Consider the following 25,509-nt stretch of genomic DNA (forward strand, 5'->3'; position numbering starts at 1 on the left):
GAGGAGTAGGAAGGCCAAATGTTCCATTTTTCTTCCCTGTCCTCCTGCACTATGGCATTAAAATTCTAGACTTCGTGTTTTATCTTATGATTGAGATCATAACTCATTTTATAATTATATTCTACCAACATGTAGCATTTAAGATTTATGTCAAGAAAAAAAATCACAATTTTAATAGTTGCTTCCAATTTTTCTTGTTTAATTATGCATGAAGTAGCTTGAGTGGTTTATTTGGGGAAGAGAGATGTTTGCAGTTCCTTGAATGTGATTCATAAATTATTGTGTAGGTAAACTCCAATCAGTCCCTTTCCTGAAGTATCTTCTCATTTTCTCCTTAGTCCCAGAGCCCGTTAAGGATCTAACACTGCGGAATAGGAGCACTGAGGACCTGCATGTGACTTGGTCACGAGCTGATGGGGACGTTGACCAGTATGAGATCCAGTTGCTCTTCAATGACATGAAAGTATTTCCTCCTTTTCACCTTGTAAATACTGCAACCGAGTATAGGTTCACCTCCCTAACACCAGGGCGCCAGTATAAAATTCTCGTCTTGACAATAAGTGGGGATGTACAGCAGTCAACCTTCATTGAAGGCCTAACAGGTAACTTAGATACTGTTCTTGAACCTGATTAGATACAGTGGTGTATTTAACATACTGGGTATCCCAGGTATTTCGATGAATTTGGAGTGGTAAAAGGGAGATGGCAAGAGGGAGAAAGTTATCTTGATAGTGACAATGACATTGTCCAAGCTGGATTATTAAAGTTGAAATGAGACATGGAGGAGGCTTTCAAAGAAGTAACATTCAATTGATAATCTAGCCGGTGATGGTGAGATACACAGATTATATTATATATTTTAATAAATAACTCTCTTGCTTGACTGTCACTTCTTTGGAACTCTTTTAGGACTGTTGCTATAATAGTTGATATTTATTGACAGTTGGCCATGAGCTAGACCCATAGCAAAGCACTTTATATCTACATTTTGTTCAATCCTCACAACTCTATGGGTGGTTATTATTATCATCATTACAATTTTTCTTATGAGAAAACTGTAATTTACAAAGATTAATTAATTTTCCTATAGTCACACAGCTAGTAAATGAGTAAACCAAGACTTGGAGTAAGGCAGTCTAACCAGCCCCTTGCTACATTACTAATGTTCTTCATTTCCATTCATTAACCTTGACCTCCCTCTAAACTTTCCCCCATCAGCTTCAAGTCAGGCAGGAAAATTAGAGAGAAAAATGGCAAATTGATACTTTTTTGTCATGTCCTCTTTTTCAGTAGATGCCAAAACATAAAAAGCATGATATTTGTTTTTGTTTGTTTGTTTCCGTACTGGGGATAGAACCCAGATCTTCATGCATGCTAGACAAGGTTCTACCACTGAACTACACCCCCAGCCCTGCCTGAAAACTTTGGTTGACATTTTCCATAGTTCATTCTCTAAGTGATGACTCTTTTTTAAAAAAAAAACTATTTTTATTTGTATAAAACTGAAAAGAATTTTACTATAAAAAATAATGATAGCATTTTGCAAATTTATCACAAAGGGGTATCTTTATCTGAGGAAATAAGCATGCTATGCTTGGAGAGATGCAATGTTACAATTTGTACACCAAAATGAAAAATGAAATCAAATGAAAAAAATGAAATAGTTACCAAGGAATGTAGGTTAGGGGACCAAAGGGGAAGGGTCACATATTATCCAAAAGAAAATAAAGGACAGCTGCATTGTGATGGCTCATTAATGTTCCAACGGTGCCTCTCTTTTGGTAAACTTGAACATTTCTGCAGACATTCAAGCAGCTTTTTCTGTAAAAAGGTTTTTGCATGACTACTATTGCTGTTCCCATGATCATCTTCTATAGTGGTCACGGTGTTGAGGACACAGTGGGTCCTAGTTCTCCATGATACACTGTGGGAAACGCTGTTGGTCGATCTCCTCGGCGCACTATGTCCCCTTCCTTCCTCTCGGAACCTGGACCCCCAGCACGTGCCTCCCAGCCGCAGCTGCCGCCCTTGATGGCTTTTAAATTTCTTTTCTTTTCTTTTCTTTTTTTAGTTCCTAGTGCTGTCAAAAATATTCATATCTCTCCCAATGGAGCAACAGATAGCCTGACAGTGACCTGGACCCCAGGTGGCGGAGATGTTGATTCCTATGTGGTGTCAACCTTCAGGCAGAATCAGAAGGTTGAGTCTCAGACCATCCCCAAGCACGTCTCTGAGCACACGTTCCACAGACTGGAGGCAGGGGAACAGTACCAGATTGTGATTGCCTCTGTCAGCGGGTCACTGAGGAACCAGATGGACGCACTGGGGCGGACAGGTGAGCGCCCGCCTGGAGGCGGGCCAGACTGTAGAACGCTCATGGTTCTCCATAAAGGGTCGGTGAAGGGGCTTGGCTGTTCACAAGTTGAAACTCCAATTATAAAACCACCTAAGTTTGTATGCTTCACTATGGTTTCAAGAGCCTTTTTCATTTTTTCTTTGCATTTTTCTTTCTTAACAGAGATTTCCAAAACAAATAAAAGGTAACTGGAAGCCAAATCATTTGAATAATTTTTTTATACTACTAAATAATGTAAAAATTTTAACAAGGCTTCATAACTGCATTTCTCAAAATTTCAACCTTCTCTCAAAGTTCTTTAAGAAAAAATATGTTCTTCTGCCGTCTTCTTTACCCATGATAGATAAAGAACAAGTATCAGATGAGTGAATAATGGATATCTTTATTTATGTTAATATCCTCATTTTATGTATTATTTTTAAACAAAAATAAGTTCCTGCAATATACTAGACATTTAAAATGATATCTAGTCATACTATAAGGGAGATCATTTCTCTATCCTACAGATGAGGAGAGTAAGGCTCAGAAAGTTTATGAAGCATTACCAAGGATACATGTAATGACACCTAGAGCTACAAATCAAATCTAGCTCTTGCACCATGCTCCCTCTACCACGATGCAACACTTCTTATGCTTCCCATTCTCAGGAGCACTTATTTTGTTCTGGGACCTGCGGTTTTTATGCCGTACCCTCCTCTGCCTCTAGTTCATATCTAGAGCTATACCTGTTACCTTGGTGCAAGCAAGGGATTATGTTAGAAAGTGGAGATTCAGTAGAAAGATAGAGCCACTGACCTCAAGAACCTTATAAGTGAAGAAGACAGAGACGTAAACAGGCAATTACTGTACAAATTATGGGATGTTATGTGTTATGGGAACCAACAAGAAGAGTCAGTGAAAGCTTCTAATAGGAAGTAATGTTTCAACAAAGATCAAGAGGTCTTCCAGCTCTTCCAGGTGAAGTTTAAGTTGACTTAGTTACAGCAGAAAAAGCAAAGACCTGGGGGTGAGAGAAAGCGTGGCACATTTGAGGACCCATGTGCTACTCAGTATGCTAGAAATAAGAATGTGAGCCATGTAGCCAAGTAAATAGATAGATCAAATCATGAGGAGCCTTGTATACCTGATAGGGTGTTTTAAAAAATACAGAGAGCCATTTAAGTGCTGTCAGCATGATAGTGCTGGGAGAATATGCTAGGTGAATCCATGGGAATAACAAAGTAAGAGACAGTGGCAAGAAATGCTGTTGTCCTAAGAGAAGGCGAGAATAAATAAACTCAAGATATATGAGATATAGTACATGGAAATTTTAACACTTATGTTTGATTCTCTGTACGAAGGTAAGAGTGACAAACTAAGTGTCTCACTTGGGCCAAGAGGTAGAAATATAGGGAAATAAGAAAGTTGGGGAAGGGAGATGAGGAATTCAATTTGAGCATCATCAGTTTGGGAGTCATCAAATTTGAAAGTCATCATTATGTGAGTGACAATTCAAACCATGGGAATGAATTAAATCTTCTAAGGAGATTATTTAGAATGAAAAAAGAAATGAACCTAGAATGGAAAATATTATTAAAAATATTATTTTGCCTTGCACATCAGGAACACAAATACTATCACCTACTACTGCTTAAATCAGGCTGGAAGTTTTGACATGAGTTAATATTGGGAGTATAGTCTAAACATGACAGTTCAGCCATCCAAACTATTCATTGTGTGAAAATTTGTTCAGTAGTCTTTTTGGAAACAGATATGCATCTCTGTGTGTTCTTTTGTGTCACTTTCACTAACTTTTCTACCTGTTGGAGAACCAAAATAGCTATTCAGACAATTCAGGCCAAGAAATGCTCGTTCCTCTTTACTCCCAGAGGACACACAGAAATAATCAATGTGACACAAATAAAGCAGAGGCATTGGTATTCTACCAGGAGACTTCAGAGAGTTTTTCTCAACTGATTACTTTATCCTAAATGATATTACCTGAGTTTTCTTTCTTCTCTTGTTTCTTTGTAGTTCCAGCATCTGTCCAGGGACTAAGTGCAGACAATGCATACAGCAGTCATTCCTTAATAGTAAGTTGGCAAAAAGCTGCTGGTGTGGCAGAAAGATATGATGTCCTGCTTCTAAATGAAAATGGAATTCTTCTGAGTAACACATCAGAGCCAGCTACTGCTAAACAGCACAAATTTGAAGATCTAACACCAGGCAAGAAATACAAGATACAGATTCTAACCGTCAGTGGAGGCCTCTTTAGCAAGGAATCCCAAACTGAAGGCCAAACAGGTAATTAGTATCATTTAATATATTTTACCATATATCTCCTTGCCTGCTATTGTATAAGACCATAATATAAGAGGGGTGAAGCTTCAGCCTACCGCAATCCAATTTGGATTTTTCATTAAAGCTGTCTCTATTAGTTTCCTATTGCTGCTATAATAAACTGCCACAAACTTAGTGGCTTAAAACAACACAAATTTATTATTTTATAGTTCTAGAGATTTAGAATCTGAAAACAGGAAAGAAATCAAGATGTCAGGTGTCAGTAGGGCTGTGTACCTTTAGACAGAGAATCTATGCCTTGCCAGCTTCTAGAGGCTGCCCACTTTCTTGACTCATGGTCCCTTCCATCAAGAGAATCATTCCAACCTCTATATCTGTTGTCACATGTCCTTCTCTGCTATCCTGCCTCTTTCTTCCATCTTTTAAGAATTCTTGTGTCGGGCCTGAAATTAGGAACCATGGAGCAGAGACTTTGGTTCTCCACCATTACCTCCCCCTGCAGCTAACCACCTGTGGGTCTTTGCCACCACCAGGACTGAGAGCTGGTACCACAGTTCCTGCCACTGTGTTTTCCTGCTGCCATCTCCCACTGCCAACTGCCACCTATGGGCCTGAACTACTGTCCAAGAAGTAATAACAGATCTCAAATTATTCCAGAAAATCATAAAGGGAGGGAATTCTTCCAAATCCATTTTACAAGGCCAGTATTACCCTTATCTCAAAACCAGACAGGAACCCAACCAAAAAAAAGGAGTGAGAACTCTAGACCAGTATCTCTAAAATGCAAAAATTCTTGACAAAACACTAGCAGATCAAATCCAACAGCATATCGTTGAGATCACTGATCATAAGAGGAATTTATCTCAGAGATGCAAGGATGGTTCATCATAGATATATCAACCATTATAATACACCACATCAACAAAATGGACAAAAATCTTTAGATAATATCAACTGATGCAAAAAAAGCATTTGATACAAGTCAACATCCCTTTATGATAAAAATTCTGAACAAATTAATTGTAGAAGGGACATATTTCAACATAGTGGCTATAATATAACAAATCCTTACCCAATATCATAGTGAATGGGGGAGAAGCTGAAAGCTTCCTCTAAGATCTGGAACAAAGCAAGGATGTCCACTTTTCCAGTGTTAGTCAACATAGTACTGGAAGTCTTAGAGTAATTGGACAAGAAAAAGAAATAAAAGACAAACAAATAGGAAGGGAGGAAGACAAATTATCCTGTTTGCAGATGATATGTTCTATCTATAGAAAAACCTAAAAACTCTCTCAAAAGACTATTAGATCAGATAAATTTGATAAAGTTACAGAATATAGACTTAACATAAAAAATAGCATTTTTGAGCACCAATAATGAAATTGCTGAGAAAGAAATCATAAAATGGAATCCCATTAACAATTGCTGCAAACAAAATATAGTGACTAGAAATACATATACTCAAGGAAATGAAAGACTTCTACAATGAAAAGAATAAAACTCTGATGAAAAACATTGATGAACACACACACACACACACACACACACACACAAAATGGAGAGACCTCCCCACAGCCAAAATCTAGAGAAAAGAAACAAAGCTGGAAGTATCACACTACCTGACACCAAAATATACAACAAAGCTGTATGGGACTGGCCTAAAAACAGACACAGAAGAGAGAACCTGGAAATATCCCCCATGCATTTGTAGACAATTGATTCTCAACAGAGGCACCAAAATCCTACATTGGAAAAAGGACAGACTTTAACAAATGGTGTCCAGAAAACTGGATATTCACATGCAGAAGATTGAAACTTGACCCCTATCTCTCATCTTATACAAAAAAATGAACTTGAAATGAATTGAAGACCTGAATGTAATACTGGAAACTATAATATACCAGTAGATGAGTAAGAACATTTCAAAACAACAGTATAATAAACAATATTTTAAATAAGACCCAAAAGCTCAGGAAACAAAAGCTAACATAATATAGTATATGTATGAAGACACGAATTGGTGTGAATATACTGTGTATACAACCAGAGATATAAAAAATTGTAAAAGAAAAAGAATTTAGTTTTTATTATTATTAAATGTGAACAATGATTAGGAATTCTAAAAAAGAGAAAAAGAAAGAAAGAAAGAAACTAAAATGCTTCTGCAAAGACACAATCACCAGAGTGAAGAGATAACCTAAAGAAAGGAGAAAATATGGGCTGGGGATATAACTCAGGTTGGTACAGTGCTTGCCTTGCATGCACAAAGCCCTGCATTCAATCCCCAGCACCATACAGAAAAAGAAAAAAAAAAGAAAAGACAAGACAGAAAGGGGAAAATGTTTTTTTGCATGAAATTCATCTGACAAAGGATTAATATTCAGAATATTGAAAGAACTCAATAACAAAAACCCAAATAATAATACAATTTAAAAATAGACACAGGATATGAATTGACACTTCCCAAAAGAAGAAATTCAAATGGCCAATAAATTTAGGGGGGAAAAAGTTTGATTTCATTAGCCATCAAGGAAATGTAAGTCAAACTCACAATGAGATATCATGTCACTCTAGTTAGAGTGGCTATTATCAAAAAGACAAGAAGTAGCTAATGTTAGCAAGGGTATGGAGAAAAGGAAACTCTTACTCTTGGTGCAAATGTAACCAGTACAGCCACTATGAGGAACAATATGAACTTTTAAGGGGTTGGAATAAGGAGAGGGGAAAACAAAAAGAACTGGACAAAGGAGAACTCAAGCAAAATCAAGACAGATGCCCTTTTCTGTTTACATCCACATCTCAAGACTCAGGCCAACCCAGAAGTGAGTACTTTCTAGCAGCTCTGGACCACCTTACCACCAAGTGCCCCTGAAGGCCAAAGGTGTTGCAGAGTCCCAATGTAAACCATTTTTTTAAAAGTGGCTTTGACTTTTCTTGTTGTTTTTCTTTCCCATATCCCTAAGCCTAATTTCTCTTTCCATTTGTTTTTCCTTTCTTTTCCATTTTCTTCTCCCTTCTTCTCAATAACCATATCTTAGCCTTTGTGGAGACTCAAAGACAGTCTTTTGATCTCTAATCTAGTTCTCAGTGTTAGAAAAACATTTAGTCAGCCACATCAGATTATTTTAATTCCCAAAAATGTCTGTGAAGATAATTTCCCATTTCTTTTTTTTTTCACATTTTCACATATGAATTTTATTCCATTGATAATTTCCCATTTCTGTTTTGTTTTGATTTTGTTGTTGTTGTTGTTCTCTGTGGCTTTGTTGTTTTGTTTTTTTTGTTGTTGTTGTTGTTGTTGTTTTTAATTAATAGCTTCAGCATCAGTAATTCAGACTTCAGGTTTCTTTGCTTTAGGCCTCCATGAAGTCAGTTATTTTGTGTGTTTTTTTTTTGACAGGTAGTAGTATTTATTGGTGGAAATGATGAGGGAGGGGGTATCACATTAGAAGGCCTCACAAATGTAGAGCCCACCACTTGTCCAGGGGAACATGACTGGGATGTGTTGGACCTCATACCCACAGGGAACAAGCTGCTTCTCAGCCACCATGTCTTCAGATTCATCCTCATTAAACTCAGGGAAGCTCCACTTCTTCGAGATGTCGGTCTTGTGGTGGCCAGGAAACTTGAACTTGGTGCACTGCATAGGGGCTCAGTCACATGCTACTTGTTCTGTAGCCTGGTATGGATGGACATGATGACTTGCCCAATGTGAACCCTGAATGCCATGCCCTGGAACTTCCCAAAGGTACTCCACATACCGTCTGGGGCCTTGGTTGGGAACAGTTCTGGATCAAAGACATGAATGTCCACTGGAAAGGGCTATCATCAGGGTCCGTAAGGGCAACCTGTATAAACAGCAGACTGTGTACTCTACTGAGGAGGGTGCTATTCACAGCCATTGTAAGTCAACATATTTTAAAGGCAGATACCACCTGGCTTGGGTTGAGTGCACCCACCCATTGTTAATCCTGTGTGGACCATGTCAGGGACATGCCAAAATTTAATCTCATTCTGTCACTTCTTGACTTTTCCAGTCCCAGCAGCTGTCACCAACCTGAGGATCACAGAAAACTCCACTAGACACCTGTCCTTCAGTTGGACCGCCTCAGAGGGGGAGTTCAACTGGTATAACATCTTTCTGTACAACCCGGATCGAACACTTCAGGAGAGAGCCCAAGTGGACCCACAAATCCAGAGCTTCTCTTTCCAGAACTTGCTACAAGGCCGAATGTACAAAATGGTGATCGTGACTCACAGTGGGGAGCTGTCTAATGAGTCTTTCATATTTGGCAGAACAGGTAAGACCCAGAGACCCAAGCAGTAGTAAATAGCAAGAAAGTTCTCCCAATGCTCACTGCCTCTTCCTTGATTTGTCCTTAGTTCCCTATTCTATCCAGGTAATAACTTTGTATAATTCTTTGACCTTCAGACTTTTGACCCTAAATCAGACCTTTGATGATAGATAAATAATTTGTGGACTGTTTTCTTTTCCCCCACTGGCTTCTGGTTTATTTATTTATTTATTTGTTTATTTATTGCTTCCACTTATTTTCCTCCTAGTGGTTGATGAAAAATAAATATGGCTTCTCTTCTTGCCAGCAAACTGTGCACGAGGGTTGTAATCCAACATGGCTCTATTTAATCCGTGTCCTTCAGCTTCCTACAAAAAACATAATTCAAGCAGAGGGCAGGTCCAGAGAAGGGCAACCACAATTGAACAAGCAATGATTGCTTTGATTGGAAACATAGCATTAAATGAAATAAAAACAGGATTCCAAGACAGAGAGGATCTCTTTGGACTGCAAATAAAAATGGAATCTCCTGTTTTTCTAGATAAGGCCCCTGACCTCTGAGAACTCTGCACAAGGGAGAGAAGAGGGGGCAGGGACAGCAGATTTTGAAGGGGAAGGACATTGGAACACCTTAAATTCTTTGAAAGAAATGAACACTGTTGTGACAGTGACTTGGCAGGACAAGATAATACTTTAAACAGAGAAGGCAGCTTAACTGAGTCCCGAAAGTGAAAAGAGCCTCGTAAAGAACATATCCCAAAGGCACCCAAGAGTGGGCCACTAAAGGAAATGAAAAAGAGCAGTGGTGAGCTTAGAGGACAAATAGAATTGCCTGCATGTTACCATTTCCAGGGCAACCTGCCCTCTGCACATTGTCTCTTACCTGCTCATTGATGTTTGAAGCTCCTCCAACAAGGGGCATCATTTTTTACTGACCAAAGAACAACAAAGCTTAAATATGCATGGAGCAAGTGGCAGGTGCCTGACTTATACAATAGTAGAAGTGACAGTTAACATTTCTTAAGTGAGGTTGTACCAATGCAGATTTTGATAACAAAGAGAGCAGAAAACTAAAGGCAGATGGAGAAGAAGTAAAGAGACTCAGAAAAGGGTTATTGGGTGTTTCTTTCCATTTAGATGGCTCAGAATAGAAGGAGCTAGAACCATTAATGAACATTTTTCTGGGCCTTTTATAACCTAAGTGACAAACTACTTGGTTAAGTATTAATAATTCATAAACGTTTCATTTTACCTGTTTGTCTGGATTCATGTGGCAACCATATGGAAACCACCACCTGTTTTGTTTTAATTTGCACCACATCTACAGCCCACATGCCCCATAGCATAAGTGACCCAAAATGTAACTAAGAACTGACTCTACAATGTGTTCTTACTCACCTACCTGACCAGCGTAGCTCGTATTCTTACCTGTGGGCCAAATACTTTACTTCTCTTTTATTCACAGTAAACTTTTCTTCTATTTAAGTCCCAGCCCCTGTGAGTCATCTCAAAGTATCCAATCGGAACATGACAGATAGTCTTTGGTTCAGCTGGAGTCCAGCTCCTGGGGACCTCGACTTTTATGAACTGGTTCTCTACAATCCCAATGGCACAAAAAAGGAAAACTGGAAAGACAAGGACCTGACGGAGAGGCGTTTTCAGGGTCTTGTCCCTGGAAGGAAGTACACACTATGTGTGATAACTCACAGTGGAGATCTCAGCAATAAGGTCACAGGGGAGGGCAGAACAGGTAAGAAGCCCAATCACCAATTGCCAAGTGTTGGTGAGAAGCAGCTTCCTAATACACATTTTAACTATGTCTTTAATGATAAATAAAATCAATGATGCGCCATGTACTAGTTCCTGAAATGCAAAAGGCACTAGGGTACAATGAATAAGAGATACATTCTTTGGTCAAAAATAACTAGATCCTTAGCTTTGCACTGCCACTTAATCTCTATGAAGCCAGATGGGTCACTGAGCATTCAGATTTCATATCTATAAAATGGAGATAATGATAAAAATCATCATTGTGTTGCTATGACCAGTGCTTCCTAAAGTTTTTATGTCTTGAGCACACCTATATTATATCTGTATGCTACCTGGGGTCAATCAACAAAGCGATCTAAAACTGGACATAATTATCTATGAACCTCAGCCATGCGACCCAAAATATAATGGAATCAATATCCTGACACACTTGTAACATATTCAGGGAATATTCATGCTCTGTCTGACCTTGGTAAGGAAGCTTGGTTATGAATATTAAAGAAAAGGTACATAAAACATTTGAGGACATTGTCTTATACATAATAAATACTATAAATGAAAGCTCCTACTATGTCATTATCGTTATCAGTGATCGTATTTGTATATGTTATGGCACAGATGTGATTATGTGACCTTTCACTTTCTCCTACTTACAGCCCCAAGTCCTCCCAGTCTTTTGTCATTTGCTGATGTTGCAAACACATCTTTGGCCATCACCTGGAAGGGACCCCCAGACTGGACAGACTACAATGACTTTGAGCTACAATGGCTCCCCAGAGATGCACTCACTGTCTTCAACCCCTACAGCAACAGAAAATCAGAAGGACGCATTGTGTATGGTCTTCGTCCAGGGAGATCCTATCAATTCAGTGTCAAGACTGTCAGTGGAGATTCCTGGAAAACCTACAGCAAACCAATTTCTGGATCTGTGAGAACAAGTATGACATGTTTTTCTTTTCTTGAATTTCGGAGGGAGTGAGAGGAAGGATATATTCAACATCTTATCCCAACGGGGCTTGGTTTGAATATACTTTTTTATTTGAGATTGGTTGGATTTGAATTCAGGTAGAAGTCTCCATGCATTTCTTCATTCATTCAACATTGGAATTTAATATGAAGAATTTATTTGTACCCTCATGGAGCTTGGGTAGGAGATATTATAATTGAACAGATAATTATTCTTTGATTATGATAAGGGAAGTAAATGACACTTTATAAAAATGTGTATTAGGGGCATCTGAGCCAATACAGGAGAGTGTCCTAGAAGAAGAAAATCCAAATTGAAATATAAAGAGAGAACAGGATTTATCAGGTGAAAGTGGGGAAAGAAGTGAAGAATATTGCAGATAGGGACAATAAAATATTGCAAGTCAGGGAGGAGAGGGAAAAGTCTGCTAATAAAAAAGCAGAAAGTAGTTGGCCAGAGAATGAAAGGTGAGCATAAAGAGAATCCGATCATAAAATGTCTTGTATGCTGTGCTAACAACTTTGAACTTTATTCTGAACCAATTGGAGCCACTCAGATCTACAGAAATAGTATAATCATATTTACACTTTAGCAAGTCACTCAGGGTACATTGCAGAGAACAGATTGAAAGGGGAAAACTAGCAGCAAATAAATCAGTTAATACCCAGAAAATGTAATTTCCTAGATCAATTATTGGTTGTTAAAATATGTAGTTGAAAATCAGAAATTTAAGCAAGAGTTTTTTTCATTTATTCAATAAATATTAAAACTATGACAGGTATAACTTGTGCTCAATTTTGTATCAAAGAGCAGTTTGGGATCAGATAATTATGTGTGAAAAAGAACTAAGAGTTCTGGTTCATAGCAAGCTTAGAATGCGTTTTCAGCGGCTTATTTTAGATGGTGTCAATTGAATCTGTTAAGCAGAACACCACACACTTGGTTACCAAATCCAGAATAGGACTCAATACTCTTGCCCCTTGCATCTTGGTATTGGAGTCACCAAGTGAAACCCAGTGTAATCAAGCACTGGGTAGAACAAAGCTTTACTCACATGGAGAAGAGAAGAGACCAGACAAGATCAGATTCAACAGCATGCGTCAGCCCCCCCACCCCGTCAGTGGGTCTCTCCAGATACTGTTGCGGGGCGAGTGGCAAAACACACCCCTCAGAGGCAGTAGAAGTGTTCTGACCCCCTCCTCAGAGGACAGATATAGATAGTCTTGGTGTTGCCAGGGTACTCTGTGATGCAGAACAAAAAAACATATTTTGAGCATGCAAATGGGAAAGAAGTTCTCACACAGAGTGATCAGCCCAGTACAAGCCATGGGGCTCTTGATCTCTTGTGAGGGAAATGTTCTAGCACAAGGTTCATTTTTACATAGCCAAGTGGGGCAGCCAATGATTGCACACATAAGACCACCTTTCCCAACAGCTTCCTGGCTGCTCAGTTTAAGAGTTCATGCAATGCCAGTAGAGGTAGGACTTGTATGTCACATCTGGACTATTATATTCCCATCCTATATGCTAGAATTTAAGAGCAGTATTTGCTAAATGGGGCATGCTCCAGAGGAGAACAACCAGCCCAAAGAGGCACTCAACTCTGTGTTTTATGAGTAACAAATAAAATCATATATTTATTTATCTAGGATTGTATTAAAATTGGGTAGGGCTGTGGGTAATACAAAACCTAAAATAACAGAGGCTTAAACAAACTAGAAGTTTATGGTTTATAGTTCTTATATAAAACCATTTCATGGGTTGAGGGTGTGACTCAGAGATAGGACATTTGCCTAGCGTGCACAAGGGATTCCATCCCCAGTGCCTCAAAAGAAAAAAAATCATTCCAGTTCTCACTTTCTCACAAATATGCTCTAGCTATGATGAACAATTTGCAGTTATTATCTTTGCTTATTCTTATCTTTGCTTTTCTATAGGTAACATGTTTTTCTCCTTTGGCTTCTTTCAGGAGGTTATCATTGCTTTTCTGTAGTGTGAAAAATATGCTTACGTGTGTATTTTGGACATTCATCCTATTTGGTGTTCTCTGAGCTTCCAGGATCTCTGGCTTGGTGTCCAATATTAATTTGTGGCAAATTCTTAGTCACTCTTGTTTCTCCTTCTGATATTCCCATGGTGCCTGTTTTATGCCTTTTATATTTGTTCCCTGGTCCTTGAATATTCTGCTCTGTTTTTTTCGGTCTTGTTTTTTTTGTTGTTGTTGTTGTTGTTGTTTTGTCAGTTTTGCAGGTCTCTAATGTAGTTTTGAGGGCAGCAGTTTGTCCTGTGTCCTCAAGTTCAGAGACTCTTTCCTCAGCCATGCCCAGTCTACTAATAATTCCATCAAAGTCACTCTTCATTCTTATTACAGTGTTTTGATCTCTAGCATTTCTTTTTGGTTCTTAGAATGTCCACTTTGTATCACCCGTCTGTTCTATTGTGTTGTCTACCTCATCCATTAGAGCCTTATCACATTCATTCTTGTTTTAAATTCTTGGGCAGATCGTTCCCACATTCCTGTCATATCCTCTTCTGATTCCAGATGCTTCTTCATTCTTTTCAAACTATGTGTTTTGCCTGTTAATATGCTTTGTAAATTTTTTTTATAACCAAACATAATGTACTAGGTAAGAGGAATAGCTGTGATAGATAGGCCTTTAGTGATGTGGTAAGGTGGGGAGGGAGCTTTACATGGTGACTACATGAGCACATCTTATTCCTTTAGAGAGCTGGTACCTATGGACTGTGCATCACACAGTCTATAGGTACCATCACACAAGGGGATTTTTCTCCCATTTTCATTGTAGGAACCTGGTTAAGTTCCCAGAGCTAAAACTCACAAACGTGTGGGGGCTCCCACATCTGGGTCATCCTGCGGTTTCTAGCTCTCAAACATACCCACACTCAGCCTCCAGCAATTCTTCTATTATAGCTCTGGTTTTCCTACCTGAACACCAATTCCTGTATTGGTCCTCAGCTCATGAGTGCTTTGGTGAACCCTAACTTCCATATTCACTTCCATAGTCACTTCTCTGTCTCTGTAGTTTTGGGGGACAGCAGTTTGCCCTGTGTCCTCACTTCTATTACAGATCCAAGAAGATTTGCTAATTTTGTGTCTGATCAGCTTTTTATTTGTTGGGATAGAGTGGCAGCTTCCAAGCTCTATTCATGCAGAACCAGAAACCAGAGCAGTGCCCATTTCTTAGTGAAAAGGGATGTGACTTGAGTCTTGGAAGACAGGGAGGATTTAGAGGTCAAGGGGAGAGAGAAGAAATTGAAGGAAAAGGTTGAAGTAGATTCCCATGATATTCTTTCTGCAGATTATCAGAATTATGGATTTGGCAGGATGCCTTGAAAGATTTTCTCCAGTCTGAAGAGAAAGGTGTCATTGGGACTCAGCTGTGACTTATTTTGAAGGGAGTTCAGCAGATCAACAAGCAGTTAGTGTTTTGAAAGACACAATTATTGCCTGCCTCAAGACCCAGTTCTTCCTCTATACCAAAAAAATCTTTGTTAGTTTTTTCTTAAAGTCATCTTCATCTAACTCCTTATGACTTAGCTGACATTTGTAGACCTTAATATGAAAGAAGAATTAATTTGGTGTCACACATGATGGATGAGTCAAAGCTGTGATTGTTTAGCACAAGAATTTCCGTAGCAAAACATGGTCAAGAGAAGGTGTGTTGCATTACAAAGCAGAGTACCACGTATTGCCATTGTAAGGGACTACTCAGTCTACACATAGTTCCTAAAATTCATCTATGTAACTAGTCCTTCATGAGTTGAAAGAATGACCTATTCCACAAGCAACACCAGGGTCACCAGCTATGCATGCACTCAGAAGCCCATGCTTAGAGAGGCCTGTACTTGCCTTAATTCTTTGATGTCAATGGCTTAAAATTCGTAATTTTTGAACATTGGGCAATGCATTTTCATTTGGCACTGAACCTTGAAAATTGTATAGCTAGTCTTCTCTACAAGGTCTTTAAGTGGATATATAAATTTAGTTTGGGGAGGTGGAGGAAGGGAAAAGTAGGGAAAGGATGAAATTTTGTAAGAGGGACCATAAAAACCCAACAATAAAGTGAAATTGTTTTTTCCCATTCAGTTCACAAGAGCCATCATAACTGCCTTTTGCCTTATTTTTCAACTCTCTTCCTACAACATACAGTGTTGCTGTAAGCTTATTTCATAGGTTGCTCTCACTGATTATTGCCATCTGAGAATTTACTGTATTTTGTGCTGTGGCCAATAGAACAATTTACCCTTGAAATTTACTCCTTACCAAGGCTTTCAACTCCTGGAGTGAAACGGAGTGGCATAGACCTAGTTTTCAAGTTCCAGTCCAGAGTCTGAGAGTTCCTGAGAAATTCCTGGAAAAAGAGAATATGCAAGGGGAGGGCTTGACCCCATTCTGGCTTAGCATTTCTGAGCACTGAAAGCACTTACAACACAGGACCACAGCTCTTCTGATTGTATGTATTGGGGGTCTGAGAACTTTTCTTGTTTCAATGACTCAGTTACTATAATTAAAATTCATAAACTACTCATCTCAACTGTCCAATTTAGCTTCATAGCATGTAATTAGAGATGGTAGACATACAGCTAACTGGGGGTGGTCTCAGAGTTTGGTTACTAACTTGAACAGTCTCATAAGAGCTTTTCTTTCAGACTGAATCTTTTACTCATTGTTGTGTCATTCACAATAACAATAGATCAGCTACCATATATTGAGTTGCTACTATGTTAAGCAGAAGAACACTGGATGGTGATAAGCACAGGGGGATAGAACAGCATGACATGGACATACATGGGAAGCCACCACACTTTTAGTGCCTGAAGCTGTCATGTCAGCAGAGAGGGGCAGGCAAAGAATGGAGGAGAGAGACAGAAGTCAGGGTCTAAGGGATAAAAAATTGATAATGCCCTTTCCTAATTTCATCATTATCAGAGCTTACATTTATTAAGTAATTACTATGCCAACCACTGTTTTAGGTGACCAGTCATGCCCACCATTGAGAATCATTGTAATAACCACACGAGGCAGATATTTTTAATTTCCTCATTTTACAGATGGAACATAGGGAGGTAAAGTAATTTGCTTGAGAGTACAGTGCTGGTAAATAGAATTTGTATTCAGGCTGACCAAGTCGCCCTTTTAACCTCAAAACTCCTCTTCCTCACCTTCTACCTGATTTCTGCCATGTGATTTCTGTGTTTCTGTGTACATTTGTGTTCCCAGTCATGTATTATTTGGTGATTTTCTAATGGGACAGCATTTTAATTTTCAATATTTTTTTCAAAGTGAGGTCTGGCAGGCAAAAATTCTCTTGAAGACCCATAGAATTTTTTTTTTCCTTAAAACACCATCCAAATAAATGATGAAAACTATGTGTTGATGGTCTGGGGTTGTGGCTCAGCAGTACAGCGCTTGCCTAGCACATGCAAGGCCCTGGGTTTGATCTTCAGCACCACATAAAAATGAATAAACAAAATAAAGGGATTGTGTTCAACTACAACTGAAAAATAAATATTAAAAAGAAAACAAAACCCTATGTGTTGAACTCTCAGAACTAGTTGGGCCTAGAGGAGCTAAAAACCAAAATAATCTTCCCCAGTGCTGAAATGCGTCTCTTTCCCTGTCTCCTTTAGAGCCAGACAAAATACAAAACCTGCACTGCCGGCCCCAGAACTCAACAGCCATTGCCTGTTCTTGGATTCCTCCTGATTCTGACTTCGATGGGTATAGTATTGAATGCCGCAAAATGGACACCCAAGAAATTGAGTTTTCCCGAAAGCTGGAGAAAGAAAAATCTTTGCTCAACATCATGATGCTGGTACCCCATAAGAGGTACCTGGTGTCCATCAAGGTGCAGTCGGCCGGTGTGACCAGTGAGGTGGTTGAAGACAGCACCATCACAATGATAGACCGTAAGTGTCCCTGGAGCTGTGTGTGGAGCCTCCTGTCACACAGGACAAGGGGCTTTGCACCTTACTCCATCGTATCCAGTCCACTGTTCACTTGCACACAGTTCCCTTATACATAAACTTGTCACTTGGAGAAGAGGACCCAGAATGCTCCAGAAAATGGAAACATTTTTCTGGGTAAAATACCCTAACAACAAACAAGTGAAATGATCTTAAAAGTACCTGAATGAGTTAGTATCTAAATACATCACTTTGCCTGATATAGTTAGAGCTATAATGGAGCTTTGAAGCAATTTGATGCTTACAACTTCAGGAAATCCTGCTGAGGAGCTGCCTCTTTCATTATATTTAATTTGCCACTGGAAAATCACTTCCTCTGCCTGCTTGCCTTCAGGAAAGGAGAATTTCTTGGCTGCAAGTTTGAAACACACACACACTGTGTCACACGCTGAGTCTGATGTGAGTGAGTGGAGTCCATTTCACTGACTTGGGGAGTTGATGAGAGCAGCATTGTGACCCCTCTTGGTTCCTTCCCCACCTCTTTTTCCAGGTCCTCCTCCTCCACCCCCACATGTTCGTGTGAATGAGAAGGATGTGCTAATTAGCAAGTCTTCCATCAACTTTACTGTCAACTGCAGCTGGTTCAGTGACACCAACGGAGCTGTGAAATACTTCACAGTGGTGGTGAGAGAGGCTGATGGTAAGTTAATGTGAGTTAACTAATTCTACTGTTAGATGGAGAATTGCTTTCTCAAAGGTCATGTGGGGGCTCCTTCCATCACAAGTTTTTAAGAGTAGAAAAGTTAATTTTGATATCATTCTGCTCTGTCTGAGGATGCAGATTGATTGGTAGAGGAGAAGGAAGGGATTGAGAGAGATTAATCCCAAGAACTGAGGTCCTCCCAACATCACATTCCCAAGTCCCATTTATCAANAAAAAAAAAAAAAAAAAAAAAAAAAAAACTGCTCCAAAACTCTTATGGCAATAAAGCCAATTACCTTTGGGCCTAATGATTAAATAGGAAGTTAATAATCATAACCATAACCATCATTAATTGAGCCCTTACTATTTACCAGGCACTATTGGAGGTGCATGGTGTGTATCAACACACTCAGTCCTCTCACAACTTCTCAATCTTGATTGTTACTCTTTTGTTCTACCATTAAATAGCAATGTGCCTCAATTCTTTGCCCTTCTCTGTCTCAAATACCACAACCAACTATATACTCCCAAGTCACCCACCAACTCACAAAAATATCCAAAAGCTTGAAAGAGGCAAAAGGTGTTCATGAGAAGCATTCCTTCTTTACTGAATTTAGAATGGTATGACTCATTCTCTAGTTTCCTGAATTATTCAGTGGCTAGCTAATTCCTAAAGTCAGGATAAATACTAGGTAAAAGTTATCACAACATTCCATATAACCACTGAGTGTGGCCACAGCTTATTATATCAGCATTTGTCAAACTACAGGTAGGAGAGTTATATTTGGGGTATGCATTTGCCATTGAGGTCCAATGTGTTATTTCTCCAAAAGAGATGCTTGTGCCTAGAATGATATTAATATATGTTACTTCCATAATATTTTTTCAAAAGTGTTTAAGGTGCTGCACAAGAATTTCTTAAGATTGTCGGGACAATTTTGACCCATTTGTAGGTAAGGAGAGAACTTTAAACCTAACAAACACTGGAGCAATTTCTAGGCTAAATGGTATTTTGGTCTCACTGGGTCCCTAACAGTCTGGGTGCTTTTACATTTAATTTAATTGTACTAAAGTTGGTTATGCATAATTGATTAAATAATTTCAAGGGTCAGTAGTGCATCCCAAATTTTCTCATACCTCATAATTGAAGATGAATTTGTGAACTGTGGAAAGACTTAAAATTTAATTAGGCTGCAATGAAGATAATGTTTTACTACATGAATATAAGAAGGTGACCAAAAAGAAGTCACACCAACAGCAGCTTTGGGTTCTGCAGCCAGATAGATGGGTTTCCATTACTGGTTTCCATGGAGATGGGTTGTGATCCCTTGTGATCCTTAAAATAATAGTTCATCTCCTGTAAATGTCACGCATAGCATATATGCTCATTCTAAAAGCAACATTCCCTTTCAACTGTTGCCAACAAAATATTTCCTTTATAGGAAAAGAAAATTAGTGACAAAAGAACTAATCAAATGCAAGCAGTCATCTGTCACCTGGGTCTTGGATTTGCTTGTCTGCAGGGAGCTCTGCCAGCTGGAGGGGTGTGAAAGAGGGAATTTGGGAAAGAAGGGAAACCAAAGAACATTTTGAAAGGCAGACTTCAGGATTTAGGAAGGGGGACATGGGAACTTAGGAAAGTGAAAACAGAATTAAAGAAAAACCCATAAAAGTCTCTACTTGGACCTTTGATAAATGGGACTTGGGAATGTGATGTTGGGAGGACCTCAGTTCTTGGGATTAATCTCTCTCAATCCCTTCCTTCTCCTCTACCAATCAATCTGCATCCTCAGACAGAGCATTAGTAGAAAACTGATAACCAAAAATAATGATAATGATAATGATATTTCCAAGATATACTCATTGTGAGCAAATTTTATTAAACAAGAATACAGGATAATGAACCCCACAGTACCACACCTTGAAGTTCATTGTAAATGGTATCTAATCTCTATAATATTTATCTTCCTAATTATGCTTTTCTACCGCCAACATCAAAATTAGTTGACAGTGCCAAAACACACAGCAGGCTGGGTGGACAAGGGAGGAGTTCTGGGAAGTGCTCTGAGTGACGGACCAAGTTTGAGCCAGGATTAAATTGTACCCAAGATAACAGAGAGCCACACAGAGCAATTATCAGACTGGGAATGGCATGTGGAGTGTTCCTTGTGGGACAACTGCTCTGGCCAGGGCCATGATTTCTCTTATCTGTTCTCTATTTCCCAGGTCATAGGGGTTTCCTTATTAGCTCAACTGCAGTGGTTATTGGCAAGGTAGAGAGCTTGTGGAGCCGGTCCACTCTCTCAATGGGGAATTAATTGTCCAGCTTTCTGGAATTACTGGGTACATTCTCATTTTTTTTACCCACATTTTTTGTTGCTGCATTATAGTTGTACATACTTATGGGATTTTGTAGTTACACATTAGTACATGCACACAATATAATTTGGCTAATATTACTCCCAAGCACTTCCCTTTGGGATTATCATTTGATGTAATGACCTAATCTCATTTTATTTTCCTAGAAAAATGATGATATACATGTGTGTGCATATTATGTATACAAAATTTCTTTTAGAAAAAGTGAATTAAAGATAATTTCATCAAAAGACTTTCACAGCAATCACAGAATCTGCACTCTGGGATGACCAGAGATAATGGATAAGGAGGCAGCCTTAGAAACCTAGCTAGAAATCACTCAAGCCACAAGAAAAGCAAGTCCTTAACTGTGGGTTTTCTCCTCCAGGCAGCGATGAGATGAAGCCAGAACAACAGCACCCTCTCCCTTCCTACCTGGAATACAGGCACAATGCCTCCATTCGAGTGTATCAAACCAATTATTTTGCCAGCAAATGTGCCGAAAGTCCTGACAGCAACTCCAAGAGTTTTAACATTAAGCTTGGAGCAGAGATGGATAGCCTAGGTGGAAAATGCGATCCTACTCAGCAAAAATTCTGTGATGGACCACTGAAGCCACACACTTCCTACAGGTTAGATGCATTACCATTGTTTTGCTAGAAAGGATATGCTACATTACAGGATACTCAGCTATCTGAGCATCTGCTGGATGTGAGCTTCTGAGATTAATAGTCTATGTTACAACAATACTGTACATTTTGCTGGGTAATTTATAAAAGTTGGTTTTCTGCCTCCATTCTCAGGTAATGTGTAAAGAGAGCTTTCAGCATTCTGCAAAAGTCACAATTTGTTATGTGAAAAACTGAAGACTTTTAATAGACTGGTTTTTTTCCCTCCTACAAATTCTTTAATATGAGTCAAATAATTTATGACCTTCCCTCTTGTGAAAATGTTCAAATAGACTGAGTTTAAGGAGACTCGAACAATATGAGTTTATATCTTCTGCTCTTAACGAGAACTGGAATTATTTAATTTACCTTCTGAGGCATGTAAAGATGAAGATGTTTTGTGGTTCAGCAGAACTCTGAAGGGAAAGAGTCCCTGAATGAGTTGGGGACACCCTTTTTTCCCTCTGAGATGGCAGGCGAAAAACAGCAGCCATTTGGCCTTGGCTCCGAGAAGCACACTGCCACTTGTAGGCCCTTGCAGCCCTAGAAATTGTCTGTGCTCTTGTTCTGCACTGTGTTTCCAGAAAGTAAGTAGAAGCGGAAACATGTAACATCCCAATCAGCATCCTCAAGGGAAATGGAGCCTAGACTATAGACTTGGATACAAGTCCATAGGCATCCAAAATTATTACTTCTGTAGAGGATGTACCCTTTCTGCTGGGTGTTAGCAGAACTGATACCCAGACAATATGGCAGCCAATTAGGTTCTGCTTGGGCCAGTTCCTGTTCTGGTTGGTGAGTGCTAAGGTCTTATTGACTTGTAAATATTTTGAATATCACTCCTAAGTCTCAGTAGAAAGATCTTTTCTGCCATTTCCAAAAGGAGACTCAGACATAACATCACACTTAAGAGTTCTTAGTCCCTCCACATCAACAAATGCAGGAAAATGTGTGTAGTTATCTTTGCCCAGGACTCACCACAAGCTTGCTATTACCTCCCAGGCAAGGTCAGCACCTCCAGAGTAAACATGCACAAACTTATTATTGTTACTTACTTTAAGACATATGAGCCTACTTGAAGGAGAGATCATCTTAGGGCAAAGAAGAAACATAGGTGAGATCAGACCACTGGGATCCTTTAGTTCCTCTAATTAAAATATGCCTCAGGTCCCTGGCTTCTTGGGTTCAAGGAAACCTGAAGTTTCCTTGAACAAGTCTCCCAAGAACACTTCAGAGGTGGAAAATTGAGTCTGTTTTTGTTTGTTTGCTTATGATGGGAAAGGAGAAGATGACTCCTTACATTAGTCTCCCTTTATTCAAGGAGGATATGTTCCAAGACCTTTAGTGGATGCCTGAAACCGCAGTAGTACTGATTGCTTTAATTTAATGCTTTTTCCATTTTGACTAAATAATTATCACGCATGTGGCATAACTTTTGTAATTTGAGTTGTGTCAACAAAACTAGTACAAATGTCTTTTTCCCTCTTCACAATTTCATGGGTCAAAGATTCTTTCTTACCATAGACCTTAGCAACCTCAGCATATGATTTTTTTTTCTTTATTAAGAAATTTCAGGCTGGGGTTGTAGCTCAGTAGTAGAGCGCTTGCCTCGCACACATGAGCCCCTGGATTTCATCCCCAGCACCACATAAAAATAAATAAATAAAAATAAAGATATTGTGTCCATCTACAACTAAAAAAATATTTTTTAAAAAAGATCTTTCACATTATATACCTAAAGGAAGTACTTTGAAGCTTCTCTTTGGCATATCTAAATTGCCAGCTTTATTACTTTTGTACTTTGGGGCTATTATTAAATAAAATAAGGGTTACTTGAACATAAGCATTGCAAGACCTTGACAGTCAATCTGATAACAAGACAGCTATTAAATGATTAACAGGTGGGTAAGCACACAGCGTGCAAATGCTAAACACAGGGATGATTCATGTCCTGGGCAGTAGTGAACAGAACAACGTGAGATTGTATTACACAACTCAGAGCAGTGTGCAATTTAAAAATTCTGAATTGCTTATTTATGGAATTTTACATTTAATATTTTGGGATGGCAATTGACTGTGGATAATTGAAACTACAGAGAGTCAAACTGTATAAGGGAGGACAACTGTACCACATTTCATAGAGAAAGCCAGTGAGAAGTTGGAGACAATTTGTGTCTTCAGTGGGCCCATCCCCCTGCACCCTGCTTAATTATCCACAGTAGCTGTGGAAGTCTCTGTAAGAGCCCCTACATTTGAGCCCCAGCTCTGCTACCTTGAAGCTGTGTAACCTTGTAAGCAGCATTTCAGCTCTTGAATCCTCACTTTCCTCATTTGTTCTTCTACATTAAGGTCATACTGTGGTTCCCATTCACTTACAGTAGCTCGTCTCCTACCATTTGCCCCAAGTACACCTGCCCACTTTCTACTCCTCATTCCTCCCAATTCCCTGAACTCTCCTATACCTCTGAACCCATGCATGTTCTTTTCACTCTCTTTGGGATGCTTTCTACTCTTCTCTGGTTTTGACAGTCAGCTCAACCTTCAACCACCCCATACCATCCCTGTCAACTCCTGGCTGGGCAGCTGAGTGCTTCCTCAGCTCCATTGCCATAGTACCCTTTCCCTGTATCCCTCTAATCCTGCATTTACCTGTGGCTTTTAACCCTTTACAAACAAATCACTCTCCCTCTTCACTAGGCCGTGAGAGTTCACAGTCTAATAGGTGAGAGAGAAGTGTCACTGGTTACAGAACACTGTGTCGAGTACTTGGCACAAAAGAGGTACTCTTGAAATGTTTCTGAACAAATAAGGGAATGAGCCAGACAATCTGTGAATGTTAACCATTCTTGTTATAGCTTAATCAACTCATGGTGCACATATTTATCTTCTAGATGTCAACTTTCCTGTATTTCTCCAATGTGTGTTTGGTTCATTCCTGCTAAAGGCATGCCAGGCAGGTACTTCTAGATAAGAGGGGGCATAACCTTCCAAAATATATGGGAGAACCTCAAACTAAGCAACCTCTTATGTGGTAGCTGTAGATCGTGCCTCAGTGCAGTAAGAATTCTGCCTGTCTCAAGGTGAAAATCACCACAGTGACCCTCCTGCTGTCAGTCATCTCCTCCCTGCCCCTCAACACAAAGCAAATAAGTAAATGGGGGAAAAAAACGTGAAAAATAAACATCAGCAATGAAAATAAATGGGAAATGTGAGGTGTAGGTGATAAGCAAGTTTATTATGTCAATGAATATGTTTCCATTCAGTGCTGAATTCCTATTACCGTATGGATTATTATTGGCATGTTCCTTATGGAAAGAGAAAGGGCACATCATTAGGGTGAGAGACAGTTTGGAGGCTATGAAAGTGCTGATCTGGTTTTGTTTTTATTCTAAATAACATAGCAGTCTGACCACAGTCAGGTCCTCAGCTTCTCCTGACCTCATTTTCCTCAAATGTAGGAAATCAAACCATGTGATGGCTAACTTTCTGCTATAGAATTCTGATTCTGGATACATTAAAGTTTATACCTGTAGATTAAAATAATATCTCATTCATATTGTGATATTTTTCATGCTAAAGACTTATTCAGTGAATGTTTTATTACATCTTTCGTGGAAGGTGGTTGACCAGGTGTTAGGGTTATAGAAAGATAAGTAGATGAGGTCCCTGCTTTCAAGGAGTTTATAGTGTAGAAAGGAGACATGTCTATAAAATACAGGCAGAAATGTTGAAGGGCATCAGAAGGATATAGCTAAATAAATGCTGTGAATGTTCAGAAGACTTCTTTGAGGATGTATCACTTTAGCTGGGCACCAAAAAGGATGAAAGGACTTAGAAATACGGAGATAGGAACAGTTTGGAGAGTCAATGTGGGGAGAACAGTGGGAGTCAAAGCTTGAAGGCAGAATTACACAGATTGTTTAGAGAAGAACAAGGAGTCCAGTTTCCAACAAAGGGTTCATAAAGAAGTAGAAGGAAAGACTGAGAAATAGGATGTGACAGGATTGTGGGTGGGTGCTAAGTGCGGGGCTAGGGAATGTGGTTGTGGCGTCTGTGTTTACAAAGAGTTGTAAGAGCAGAGTTCCTGATGACCACTCATTTTAAGCCAAGCATATGCTAGGCCGCTGTCTCGTTCCTGTGTTCCCAAAGGTCCCTGCATCTGTTTCGTAATTTTTTTTTTAATA

The 25,509-nt window shown here is 39.2% G+C and overlaps 1 protein-coding gene and 1 non-coding gene across 5 annotated transcripts in view; one reads left to right on the top strand and one right to left on the bottom strand.

Moving 5' to 3' along the window:
- The window catches only part of Ptprb (protein tyrosine phosphatase receptor type B), a 117,369-nt gene that overhangs the window by 63,794 nt on the left and 28,066 nt on the right, over positions 1–25,509 (top strand). For all 4 annotated transcript variants that reach the window (XM_048805106.1, XM_015483010.2, XM_015483009.2 and 1 more), the window contains 9 exons: positions 339–602; positions 2,072–2,335; positions 4,370–4,639; positions 8,674–8,937; positions 10,418–10,681; positions 11,358–11,639; positions 17,321–17,599; positions 18,147–18,296; positions 21,046–21,289. In XM_048805106.1, the coding sequence (XP_048661063.1) occupies positions 339–602; positions 2,072–2,335; positions 4,370–4,639; positions 8,674–8,937; positions 10,418–10,681; positions 11,358–11,639; positions 17,321–17,599; positions 18,147–18,296; positions 21,046–21,289 (2,281 nt within the window). The remainder of the gene's footprint in view (positions 1–338; positions 603–2,071; positions 2,336–4,369; positions 4,640–8,673; positions 8,938–10,417; positions 10,682–11,357; positions 11,640–17,320; positions 17,600–18,146; positions 18,297–21,045; positions 21,290–25,509) is intronic.
- On the bottom strand, positions 8,457–8,591 carry LOC125618229. Its single transcript, XR_007349488.1, has one exon. It is a non-coding gene; the product is annotated as a small nucleolar RNA SNORA70 (small nucleolar RNA).

The sequence above is a fragment of the Marmota marmota genome, unplaced genomic scaffold (genome assembly GCF_001458135.2).
Source record: "Marmota marmota marmota unplaced genomic scaffold, marMar, whole genome shotgun sequence".
NCBI lineage: Eukaryota > Metazoa > Chordata > Mammalia > Rodentia > Sciuridae > Marmota > Marmota marmota.